The sequence below is a fragment of the Coenobita brevimanus genome, chromosome 79 (genome assembly GCF_032717465.1).
Source record: "Coenobita brevimanus isolate Jiangsu-jjx chromosome 79, ASM3271746v2, whole genome shotgun sequence".
Taxonomy (NCBI): Eukaryota; Metazoa; Arthropoda; class Malacostraca; order Decapoda; family Coenobitidae; genus Coenobita; species Coenobita brevimanus.
Window position 1 is genome coordinate 33,832,335 of NC_137032.1, and position 12,829 is coordinate 33,845,163.

Genomic DNA, 12,829 nt, shown 5'->3' on the forward strand with positions numbered 1-12,829 from the left:
TTCGGTACGAGAGTTTTCAAAGCAGAATAAAATCGCAACCCCGCTGGAGGTGTGGCTACAGTGAGGCGTGGATGGAAGAAGTTCAGGGAGCTGTTGCCTCTCCTGACATTGAATAGGCTCTCCCTTCGCGCTAAGGTATCTTTTGTACGCAGCATGTGTTAGGACTGTAATGCTGTATGGCTGTGAGACTGGGCGGTAAAGGAAGAGGATATTCGCAGGCTCAAACGTACAGAAATGACAAGGATTAGGTGGATGTGCAGTGCGTCCTTGAATGCCAGGCCTGGGGGGTTAGGTTTACGATGGAAGAGTTAAGAGGAAGGATGGGACTGGAGTGTATTGGTGTTGTGATGAGGAGGGGTAGACTGAGATGGTTTGGGCATGTAGAGAGGATGGGGGATGACAACTGGGTGCAGAAAGTGAGAATTGTTAACGTTGGGGGTACAGTTGCAGGACCTGGGACGAGGTCATAATGTGACCTCTGGGAAAAGGGAATGAATAGGGAGGCTGCCAGAGATCCAGGAGCATGAAGAGCCGCCATTAGGTGACCAAGGCCGACGCAAGCAAGCTGCAGGTTGGAACCTTTAAAAACGAACAAACATATGATGTCACTAATGAAGGAGCTGACTTTCATTTGCCTTTAATTCATTATCACCACCACCGCAACCACCATCATTATAACTTCATTTCTCTCACCGAAAAGTAGGGTAAAACAGGATAAAGAAAGCAAGGAATGAGAAATGAGGAAGTGAAATGCGACAGTCATTCTCTCACTGAACTTCCCCCACACTTCACCTCACAGCTCTAGCCACCACATTTTTATTAATTATTTATTTTGTGGTATTTTTTATACATGCATTACACATATAAATTATCGAATACCAAAATCATGTTGGTGGCAATGAAGGAAACTGAATAACGATAATAAAAAGGATGTAAGGAGGCTGTGATGGTGGCCTGTCTGAAGAAGTAAGCGAAGAGGCGACTGGGAGTTCGTAAAAAAGCACTACGTTTTGGGGCTGAAGGTTTTGCAGCATAAACAGCAGCGCCCGATGTGTGGCGAGTAGTTCTGCTGTGAGGGTGACGTGCAGAGTGGGAGGTGGCTGAAGTACTCTGCTGCCGTGGAGGTGGGTGGTGGGATACGAGAGCCGCCTGTGAAGCAGCCTGTGCACGGTGTGTGGATCAGCTCTGAGAACAGCTGCTGTGTTTACTGGCTATTACTGGCCACTCGGAGGCTGGGCTGCATGTGAGGCATCGCCAGCCGAAACATGTCTGTCCATGGAGGTGAGGGGGATGGTGGTAAGACTGGCTGCTGGGGAGGGGGAGGGGGATATGGAGGGACGCTAACTTCCTGGGGTCTCGAATTAATTATGGTTTGAGGGACGGGACTGGCCAGCTTGTGTGTAGTCTACCCATTCCTGACTGAGTTTAAAGGCTTGGTAAAGGGTGCGCATCTGGAATGTGGGAAAGGCGTCCAGGTTATCCAACAGCATGATAGTGGCTGAATACCAGATTCTAAGAGGGAGGTTGTGGAGGAGGAGCACAAGGCACCTGGGCAGCCTGATGGCGGTGTTCTGGACAACATCCAGGCGGTTTAGGTGGGATGAGGCAGCAGAGTCGTACACTACACAACGATGGGTAAGTCTGCAGCGGGTGATGGAGGTATAGGCTACAACTGCAGTACTAGGCTACCCTGCTTGACGCCTAGGGAGTCCCCGCTAAGCATTTACATCCGTCCTTAACATACAGGATGTTCCAAGGTACTCAATATGGCTGCCCCAGGATAGTACGGGCACATTTACCAACTTAAGGCCCAAGAATGTGTGAGTTCATCGGCCTAATAGGGTTGGGCAGCGAACGATGGAGAGAGAAGCTCATTAAGGCACTTTTGTGGGGTCTGGCTAAAGGGACCGATGTGTGTGTCCACATTATCTGGTGATTCACAGCTTGCTGCATTTCTGTTTGGGCTCCAGCCAGAGAGGAGATACAAGTGATTACGTCAATGCCATTTGTATATACCTGTAGGGTTGGGCCCGGGGATGTTTTCAAATATGACAGAACAATGAAAAGGAGTGGACTGAGGACTGAACCTTAGCGTACCCGTCAACCAATGTGCACGGGAGTGGACGCTGCCCCGCTACTGAGACAGACAATGCGGCTTGAGGGGACGTCACGGATCCAGAGGAGGAGGGTGCCTGTGTTCCTAAGCGCCCAGGTTTGTTGACGATTGATTCGGGGGAAGGTAAGTCAATGGCAATCTTGATATCTGTGAAGGTAGTGAGATGGACCGGCGTATCACGGTATGGAATGGTGTACAGTAAACACTGATCAGTTCTTATATAAACTATGTAATCATTAGAAAAATATATATATATATATTTATATATATATATATATATATATATTATATATATATATATATATATATATATATATATATATATATATATATATTTAAATCATGTGGTGGCGACCATCATCCACTCACTGGATGTAGTGCTGCCAACTTCTTCCTTCACCTTATTCATTTTCTGGGTCTGCCCTCTTCTCTCCCTATTTCTCAAATCTTTCCTATCACTTTTTATTACTCTTCTTTCCTTTTCAGGTGGCAATACATTGAGTAACAAGCCTAATGGTTTCCTGGAAGCGAGGAAACCATCTACAACGGTGGGTGGTAACCATATGACCAATTCATACGTGTTCCCTGCGTGTCAGCATGTGGGTTGGGGGAGGGTTAGTGCCCCCCACAGTAAAACCCATAACTCAAAGACAAACGGCCATCCCTTACGGGATTGTGGCGTCTGGCTATAGGCAGATACTCATATGAAATTAAACATTTAAATCAGTGTACCTTAAATTCACATTTTTGCTATGGCTCCCACAGTTTGTTTTCTTCTAAGTTGAATGAGACCCTTAGTTTAGCTATGTTGAACTGGCTGATTGATTATTTATTGCTGTAAAGGTATAGAGTATACAGTATAAGCAACAAAACGTGGTGAGTTTTGTCTTTTTCCTTGTTTTCCTCTTCATTTCCATGACGTATTTCATTTAGCTGTTGCCATTTCTAGATCATTTACAAAGCTTATGAGAAACATTCAGAACTCGAGGATGCAATAGCTTTCCATAAACATTATTACACAAGGTCTCACCCACGCTGAATAAACTGTCAAGCTGTAACAATAATCTCAAAAGTGGCCCACCATCTCCTTTTGTTGTATATGTAGTGTACTCTGTATACTTTTACAGAAATAAACATTTCAATCAGTCACCCTATGCTAACTTTCACTCAACAGGGGAAAAAGAAGACTGGAGAAATGACACACAAGCCATCCCATCCGACACAAAACATAAACTTCACCGCAACATAAGAGTAAAATAAAAATATCCCACACAAACTTTTAATTTGCTGTATTTAATTAAAGACAACCTACATGAGCAGTCTTCATTCATTCCACGCCATTATACAGGAGAAAATTCATTCATTGTAAATCGCGACACCAAAACATGCGAACTGTGCCACATCCGTCAGCTGATATGACAGTTCCCAGACCTCGGGCTTTTAATCGTCAGGATGTCTACCTTCACGCAGGAAGAAAGGGACAGAGACAATTACCAATTCAGTGCCAAAACGGACAATGCCAAGAATGTGCTACAGATTTTAAAAACAGTAAATTTCCGTGACGTAAGTGTGATGGTGGTATTAGTTACTCTGACTCGCTGGAACTCACCAGTGACTTATCAGTAAACACTTGTTGCTTAGTTCTTATTTTTAATTAAGAATGCAGAATTTAATGTTATTCCCATAGTGGTTGTTAGTATCTTATTTCTTAGTGCTGGCATGTCATCTTCAAAGACCTAACTTATTTCAACTTTAGGGTATTAACCACAGATTAGAATGAATGATTACATGCACACAGCCAGACATGACCAACCTGACATTACCCAAGCCTAACCTAAACATCATTTGCCCCTAATCTGGGCATAACCAACTTAACCTGAACATCTTTCAGTCCTAGCTTTGTATAACATCATACTCTTGCCCACCATACATGCATAACAGTACCCTGAATTTGCAAACCTTGTAACAGGACAGTGCTTGTAAATTGAAAATGCAGGCCCCATGTCAAGCTGTGATTGGCTGAACCTCATCTAGTCCATTTATGGTTGATGGAAACAACCTGCATTAAAATGTTAAAACCCTTTTTTTTTTTTTTTTTTTTTTTTTTCAGTAGGTATAAGAAGCCTCCTTGCCTTTTCCTAACCCTTCAGCCGATATTGATTTCCACTGATTTCTGAAGCTGAATTTAGTTGTCTGCCATTTCAAGTTTGGCCTTGGCCAGAATTGGAAAGATGTTGCATGGAAAATGTCAACCACGGTATAATAATTATAAAAAAATAAAATAAAATAAGAAATTTGCTGGCACCGTAATGCCTATACTGACGACTTGCATACTAATTTACTCCATAGCTAGCATACGGTAGTCTGGTAGTCAATGAGTTATAGCAGTCTTGTTATTCTTCTTTAGATGGATGTATGGAAACAACAGGAGTCAGCGTTTTTTTCCTGATATTTCAAAACGAGACATCTCTAAAGATGCCCTCAGTGATGATACATCAGGAATAAAAGCTGTCTTTTAAGTCCTGTTTCTCATTCTACCATACAGCCATCTTTCCAGTATGAATAATCACTTTCAGAAACTGGATGTTCACATAGAACTTTGCAATTTTAGTTTTAAGAATAAGGCATGAATCCCTAACCCTTTCCCAACATCACACTTGCAAGAATTTATTCACAATACAGTAGCTAGCAGGGTAACATTAATAAGCTAAAAAGTACATCTGCGAATCCAGCACTAGCCGTAACAGTTTGTTTAGAAAAAACACCAAGTAAGAACAGGGGCCTAGTTTATTCACCATTTCACCAAAGCTGACCTCTTCAGGAATAACACACAGAAGATACAACCAGTGTCTTCAATAGGCCATACAGTGAGGCAACAGTGGCAACAACTGTAAAACCTTACTGTATGGCTATAGAAGGTACCCTACTGACTGTATCTGTGGTATTTGGTACTCCTGAAGAAGCCAGTTTTGGATAAACATCAAATTAATAAACTGGCCCCCTGCTCTGCACCTGGTGTTTTCTCTATACAAACTAAAAAGAACTTTGCCAAATTAAAGGGGTTAATCTAAGACTTCATATCATGGTATACCTTTCAGATGGCCACAGTGGTGATGAGCCAGAGTGGACTGAAGGTGACGGTGGAGGAGGCTAAGTGTGTCCAGGCCAACGCATTCATAGAGGCGGATCTCTTCCAGGTGAGTGGTTCTGCTATACGACACTTATATCAACTGAAAATGCAGTTATAATTTGACAGATAACTAAGTCGGTGCGGAAGTACAGTACAATTAATATGCTGTGGTAGATACTTGTACTGATATAGAAATTGGCAGACCCATACTTGAAAAATATGTTTCTTTATCTTATCAAATGAAAAACTGTCATGAAAATGAAAATAAAAATTCATTCTTGATCCTTGGCTCCTACCTCATCCTATCACTGGGTGGGAAAAGAGGTGGACCTGCATGATGATGATGATAATGTTGTTGGTGATAGTGATGTTGATGATGATGGCCGTTATGACAATGTTGGTGATGAATGCAAGGGTAATGATGATGTTGGCAGGAGTATGAGATCGAGGAGGAGCTACTAACATTCCGCATCAACCTGTCTGTTTGGGTGGAGTGTCTGGGCATCTTTGGCCGCAGTGGCATTTCCGGCATCACTCCTTCCCTCAAGATGTACTACAATGGCTATGGATCACCCCTCATCCTTGAGTAAGTACATCTCATCCTTAAATAAATACAACTCATCTTTGAGAAAGTGCACCTTATTTTCAAGTAACTTTTCACCATCCTCAGACAAGTGTAACATCTGCTCAATAAATGAGATATTACATTTGTATTAATGAAGTTTTCTTTATCTTAATGAGGAACTGATAGCAGAAAGAGCACACATCATGCATGCACACGAATTGACTTAAGACAAGGGTCTGTATTCTTGTCGGGTAAGGAAGCTCCCAGTTACCTCTTCCTCAGCAGTTTATTTTTTGGATACGGTTGGTTGTTATCCTTTTGCACATTATCTGTGCAGAGTATGGTGATACTGGAATGATTTATGTAACAGATACGGAGAGTAAGATGTAATAATAATAATAATAAAAAAAAGTCACTTAAGAAAAGGTTTAGTGAGCTTCCTTAACCGATGAGAATACTGGCCAAGGGCTGACTGTATTATGCTGGGTGGTAGCCATATAACCAACAAATGGGTGCTTGGTGATCTCTTGGGTGGTGTATAAGGGTTTTATATTAAGGGATGGTTGTGGTTCAGTGTTTACATGCCATTATGGAGTTACTGACTTGTCCCCCTTGCCAAGTACTGTAGTTTACCCCTTGGCCCTACCCTCCTGATGAGGCATTTAAGGGTTGGTGGATGGATGGATTTTATCATACTGGAAAATGAGAGTAAGACTATCAGGTATGGAAGTTGCTGAGGCTAGGGAATTGACAGAAGACCGAGTTGGCTAAAGTACGTATTGTGTGGAGGAACACATTATAAAAATCTGACACCCTTCTTTTAACCTGTAAGTGATTGGTCTGACTCTCTGACAGGTATATGAAGCACACCAACAGAGAAAAATACCTTCCCAAACTATGTACACACTTAATAATGTGGAGTCTTGATTCTAGGGGCTGAAATGAAATGTGAGTGTCTGGCCCATATCACTGTGCGTGTGGCTGATAGTTCCCCCACCTTTGTACTTTCTTTTCCACTTTTTTTTTCTTAGCTGTTACAGTATTACCCCAATGAGTTTAGGGACATCTTTATCTTTTTCATTTAATTTTTGCTGTATCCAGATCATTGTATTCAGTTAAGAATAGACACTTTGATTGGTAGGGATCAGATGTTGCCTTAATAAATCCCCTTCTTCAGCTGAATAAAACTGTCTGGTAACTGCAAGAATAAACCTAAAAAGGGCATCACCTAAATTCAAAGTGAGGGATGAAGGTCATGATGATGATGATGTTGATACTGTACAATGATGATGACATACTGTGATGATACTAAAGTAGTGGTGGTTGGGGTGATACTGTATTTAATGATGATGATGATACTGTAGTGGTTGACATGATACTGTACTTAATGTTAATGATGATGATAATTTCAGGCTGGAAGAGGCTGGTGTGGTGACAGACTGCAAGATCAACACAGAGGAGGCTGAGGATACACTGGACTTCGACTTCTTCACTACAGGTGAATTAATCATCACCACCACCACCACCACCACCACCATCAACATTATCATCATCACCACTACCACCACCACCACCATCATCATCATCATCATCATCATCATCATCATCATCATCACCACCACCACCTTCCCTTTGGCAGAGGACAGAGTGATGTGACGACAATTTGTTTGTGTCCATCCCTTACAGGATTAAGGTGTCTGGCCATAGATAGGCAGACGGACAGACAATAATCTGAAAAATAACGTTGTTGCGGGTGTGGTGAATAATATTACAGGACTGTGGTTAGAATGTTTGAAAGAGGCAAGGAAGTTAACGCAGCGGGATACGGTATTATGACAACTCATGATACAGTATTCTTAAAACTTCTCTTGTTACTGGTGTGATAAGATAATAATGCAGTCCAAGTTACTGAAGGAGGTGAGGGGGGGACGGGGGAGAAAAAAAGGGGGAAGGGCAGGATATTATGATGACTTGCAATATTCCTTAAAGTAATCTTGTTTAAGGTGTGACGAACTAGATTATTGTGCAGTTTGAGTTACTGAAGGAGGTGAGAGAGGGGAAAAAAAGGTTGGGGGGGTGCAAGATATTATGATGACTTGCAGTATTCCAAAAAATAATTGTGTTTAAGGTGTGGTGAAAAAATTCCTAAAAATAATCGTTTAAGGTGTGACGAACAAGATCATTGTGTGATTTGAGTTACTAAAGGAGGTGAGGGAGGGAGGGAGGAGAAACAAAGGGGGGAGGTACAGGATATTATGATGACTTAAAATGTTCCTAAAACTAATGCTGTTTCAGGTGTGGTAAACAAGATAATCATGCGGTCCGAGTTACTGAAGGAGGTGTTTTCGGAGCTGGACATGACCAGTGACGTCCTGGAGATCCTCACCTCACCCGACCCTCCCCACTTCAGGCTGTCCACGTATGGCAACCACGGCTCTAATCATGCAAGTCTTACAACTGGTTTGGGTAGTGAAAATGTGCCGTAGTTCTTGCACCTTAACTTAGCCCAGATTTTCATCCATTTATGTAGCTTACAGTACTTTACAAAATTTTGTGGCAGAATAAGACAGTGTAACAGCCCTACATTTATCTCACAACACTTCTTTATGACCAACATCATATTCTAGGATTAATCTTTTTTTATATCTCATTATTCAGTATGGAGAGATGAGAGTTTTGGGCCATGTTAAAGTAAAAAGAGCATAGTTTTGGTAATGCAGGCGTGCTGTAGTGTACGATTCCTAACCTGACGCAAGTCCCAAATCCCTTTCACCTCAGCTGATGGCCATAATATTATGTAGTCAGATTGAAGGATCCCTCAGATTGGTAATCAAGGAGACTAATTCCATTCTCGTAACTATGGTTTAAGAAATTTCATGCAGTCACAACGTAGCATTCAACGTATGTGAGCGGCCAAGTTCTTTCAGATTAAAGGCTGACCATAGTAAATAGTATTATATGTGTTACTGATTTCAGCACCAATGGAAAATATAACTAATGGAAATTCCATTGTTCATCCCATATTCTTTTGAACAGGAAACCACTTCACTTACATCCCACATCCTTTTTGTACTCTTACTTACACATCTCATTTACTTCCCACTCCAATTTACAGACAGACATCCCAAAGGAGTGTGAGATGGTGGAAACCTTTGCCTGCACTAGGACCCTGAGCCAGCGGTACCGTCTGACATTACTTCGACCTGCCATTAAACCCCTGGCCGCTGCTCTCAAAGTCTCCATCAGAACCGATGCGCGCGGGTTCCTTTGCCTTCAGTTCATGGTCAAGACGGAAAATAATCACACCTGCTTCATTGAGTATTTTGTAAGCTGCCACAGTACACTTACTTGCATCTTTTTCTGTGAGTGCAGTACACCTTTGATAAATGATCACTCAGTTTAGGATCATATGCTTTACCTGCATGATCAGTAAGAATTTAGGGCCTTTTTTGTTTTACAATTCTTTTCACTTATGCAATCACTGTGATGCTCAGTTTCTCACTGCACAACCAAACGTTATACGACTGGTTTTCAGAAATGCATCCCGTTCCTAAAAGGAGGGTTTGCTGTATTTTGTAAGCTGTCACACTTACTTTATTGAGTATTTTGTAAGCTGTCACATTGCACTTACTGCACTTTAATAATCACACCTGCATCACTGAGTATATTGTACAGTATTCGGCCACTCCAAGACATTAAGAGTTGTGGTGTTTATTTCCTCATTCAAAGAACCCATCCATAAAGATATTGTTTAGGCATCTGGTGATCCAGTGATAAGACTATCCTAGTGGAATTATGGCCTTCCGTAGGTTCAGTCCCCAAGAAATGGCTAAGGGTTTTTCAGTTATGTAATGCCATCAAGGAGAGTAAGCTGGGCATCTGCCCTTAACAACTTTATTCCAGTGATGAATTTTATTGATTTAGTCTTGCTACTTCCAGATGGTTTTATTAATCTTTTATGAGAACAGTTTCAGTGAGGGCTATATCTACACTCTGCAGTCCCTCAAAATTCTCCAAAGCTAAACTACCAGTAAATACTTTTGGTATAGCAAGAGCATGAAAATTATGTCATCATACCCAATGGATGAAATGTACTGTACTGTAGTAACTGAACCTTCACCTTCTATACCTCAGAGGGGTAAAATGGGTTTGGCAGTTATTGTTTTGTGTATACTTTCCTAGGGGGGTCATTCACACTGTAACCTTTAATGGCATCAGTGTGAGGATACCATATATATTCTGTTCTCACTGCTATAGTTCTTTCACCTATACATGGTTTAGATTTCCCTCAATTTGCAGTTTGTTTCATGTAGCTCAGTGGCTGTGTAAGACAATTCTGTGGCCATACGTCCTTTCCAAAATACTTTCTCATGACTGGTTTCGTATTCTATTGTTAATCTGTTCTTAGAGCTCAGTGCAGTATTCATAATGGAGAGACAGTTCTTTTAGGTCAAATTGATAGCAATATTAGGCCGTTGAAGTAAAAAGAGTAAACCAGATGAGTTTTTACAGCTGAAGATGGCACCCTATAAGTGAAGAGGTTAAGAAATGCTACATACTTCCCCAGTTTCAAAGATCTCTCTAAAAATAACTAAAACCTTCCTGAAATATGGTCACATGGATATAATAGAAAAATAAGTCATCAGAGGAATTAGTTGATCTGTTGCCTGCGTAATCACTAGTACTGAGGTTGAAGTCAGTATTTTGATTTGTCTAATAAGTTTTTAAAAGATTTATTTCATTTCCAGTGCTGTCCAGATGAGGATGGGAGTGACTGAGGCCTCTGCACCCTCCACTAAACTGCTGACTCTAATGTGAGTTTATAATATTCTCTTCAGTACAATAGTGCGCAGAGGAAGGCCTTCACACGGTGGCACCGATACAGTATAACCAAGCAGCTCCTCTGATTAGAAACATCCCTCTTGCTTCCCAAAAGAAGGATGGTGCACTGCAGGAGTAAGGCAGCTTTAGCCTGCTGACCATCCTGGTTCATGTTTATATGAGCCTGGATCCACAACAACAACATCAATATGGACATCATTATCTCTGGTACACAGGTCAACTGCACGAGGGCCAAGATGCCATGATATACCGGTATGCGTTTGGTTAGGTTAAGTTATAGTGTATTGAATCTGTTCATAAATTTTGTTTGATGAGGTGTTAAGTGCTTGAGTTCAGGTGATATTATTATTATTTTTTTTTGCCATTACATTATTTTTTTTTCAAACATGCTAAGCAAAATAATCAAGATATGGTACAGCAATGAATAAAATAAGAATTATATCACTAAATTCAAGGCATCAGTGTGTATATATATATATATCCCATTGGAGTCCAGTGTCCCGAGCATTGGACAGAACTGGGATTTTTCAAGTCTTTATAAAGTAGGAAACCTCCGGGTAGGGACCTATGACCTTTGTGACTATGAGCCGATAGGCGGAGGGCGGTACGCTTAGTACCCTCCCAGTGCCATGCCTCGCCCAGCACCCCTGGGATCCAATGGGATATATATGTAAATATATATATATATATTTTATTTGCTGAGGATCTACCCCCCCCCCCAAAAAAAAAGTCCCTCAAATCTATTTATAATGTCTGCATGTGTAAATTCGTATTCTATATTTCTCCTTATTTCACCATTTCCTTTTTCCCATAAATTCATCTTTAAATTATATAGTGCTGCCTAAGAAAGTAACACCATTTCTAAGATGAAAGACTACTCCTGAAATGCTGCCCCTCACCCTGCCTAACGGTGGAAAAGGAGGTCTGGATGATGATGAATACTGTATCATTTTGATTTATGGTACTCTTGCTCCCTCCATATGACTACTTAACCAAGGAAAAATCTCTCCTACTAACAGTAGTAGTATTTTTTAGGCCAAATTCATCTGTAACATGAACCCAGTGGATTGAAGGCTGACACTGCTCTTCTCTGATGGTCCACCATAATCCTTTCAGGGGCGTGGGAAGCAGCTGAAGGATATTTGTATAACTGGGCAGTTGGGCCAACAAGTTACATCAGTGTCACCACATGAAGGTGTACCTCTCCAGCACCTCTCTAATACTCAAGAGGAATGAAGCCTGTATCTAACCCCTCCCACAAAAATTTTCTCCTAAATGTAATATAATTGGCCTTAGCAGGAATGATATATGTCACCATACTGAAAGGGTTGAAGTTCCACTGTTATATCTGCACTCTTTTCGCTTTAATTTGGCCTGAAATTGTCATCTCTCATCTCTTCATCTTGAATGCCTAGTTGCAACAGCATATTAACAATAGAATATGATGCTAGTCATGAAGAAGTGCTGTGGAAAGGAAGTAGAACTGTAGCATTCTTTTTCTGCCAGTAAACTATGTGAAATACTAGAAAGCACTCAGAGACCGCATTCCTCTGCCAATGCCATTAAAAAGGATCTGAATCCAGTTCCATGGGTAAAGGATTCAGATCCAGATCTGCCCCCAAATTTAATCAATTCTTTCTTGGTCAATGGTCCACCTGTCCACAAAATTCCATTGTAATTCACTGAGAACTTTTGGGGATATTGTGGGGGATACTCCGGATCCAGGTCCACCCCAAAATTTAATCGTTTCTTCCTTGACCCATGGCCCACCCATCCACAAAATTTCATCAAAATACGTTCATAACTTTCTGAGCAATCCTGGATCCGGATCTGGATCTGTCCCCAAATTTAATCTGGATCTGTCCCCAAATTTAATCCTTTCTTTCTTGGTCCATGGTGCACCTTTTCCACAAAATTTCATTGAAATTCATGGAGAACTTTTGGAGATTTTGTGCAGGATACTCCAGATCCAGATCTGGCCCAAATTTTTTTTCCTTGGCCCATGGCCCACCCTTCCACAAAATTTCATCAAACTCCATTCATAACATTTTGAGTAATCAGACAGACAGACAAACAAATTAACCAATGTTAGGTAAAACATAATCTTCTTGGCGAAGGTAATGATGGGGATTAAAAAAAAAGTCTGGGCCAGGTTAAGGTGAAAATATAATTTTCC

General features: G+C 41.2%; 1 protein-coding gene across 2 annotated transcripts; it reads left to right on the forward strand.

Moving 5' to 3' along the window:
- The first annotated feature begins 3,565 nt into the window (after nt 1–3,565).
- Nucleotides 3,566–11,956, forward strand: Rad1 (Radiation insensitive 1). Of its 2 annotated transcripts, XM_080279519.1 has the most exons (8): nt 3,566–3,679; nt 5,215–5,313; nt 5,681–5,832; nt 7,224–7,309; nt 8,107–8,259; nt 8,931–9,136; nt 10,560–10,625; nt 11,770–11,956. In XM_080279519.1, the coding sequence occupies exons 1-7, from the start codon at nt 3,569–3,571 to the stop codon at nt 10,587–10,589; spliced, it is 837 nt and encodes a 278-aa protein (XP_080135645.1). In that variant the 5' UTR covers nt 3,566–3,568; the 3' UTR covers nt 10,590–10,625; nt 11,770–11,956. The 2 variants fall into 2 exon arrangements, with proteins under 2 accessions (XP_080135645.1, XP_080135644.1); XM_080279518.1 differs by lacking the exon at nt 11,770–11,956 and having other exon boundaries at nt 10,560–10,686.
- The last annotated feature ends 873 nt before the right edge of the window (nt 11,957–12,829 follow it).

Excerpts from the sequence above, each read along its gene's own strand:
- Rad1 (XM_080279519.1), top strand. The coding sequence starts at position 3,569 with ATGTCTACCTTCACGCAGGAAGAAAGGGACAGAGACAATTACCAATTC. Across the intron at positions 3,680-5,214 it reads AAACAGTAAATTTCCGTGAC|ATGGCCACAGTGGTGATGAG; the intron begins GTAAGTGTGATG and ends TATACCTTTCAG. Across the intron at positions 5,314-5,680 it reads TAGAGGCGGATCTCTTCCAG|GAGTATGAGATCGAGGAGGA; the intron begins GTGAGTGGTTCT and ends TGATGTTGGCAG.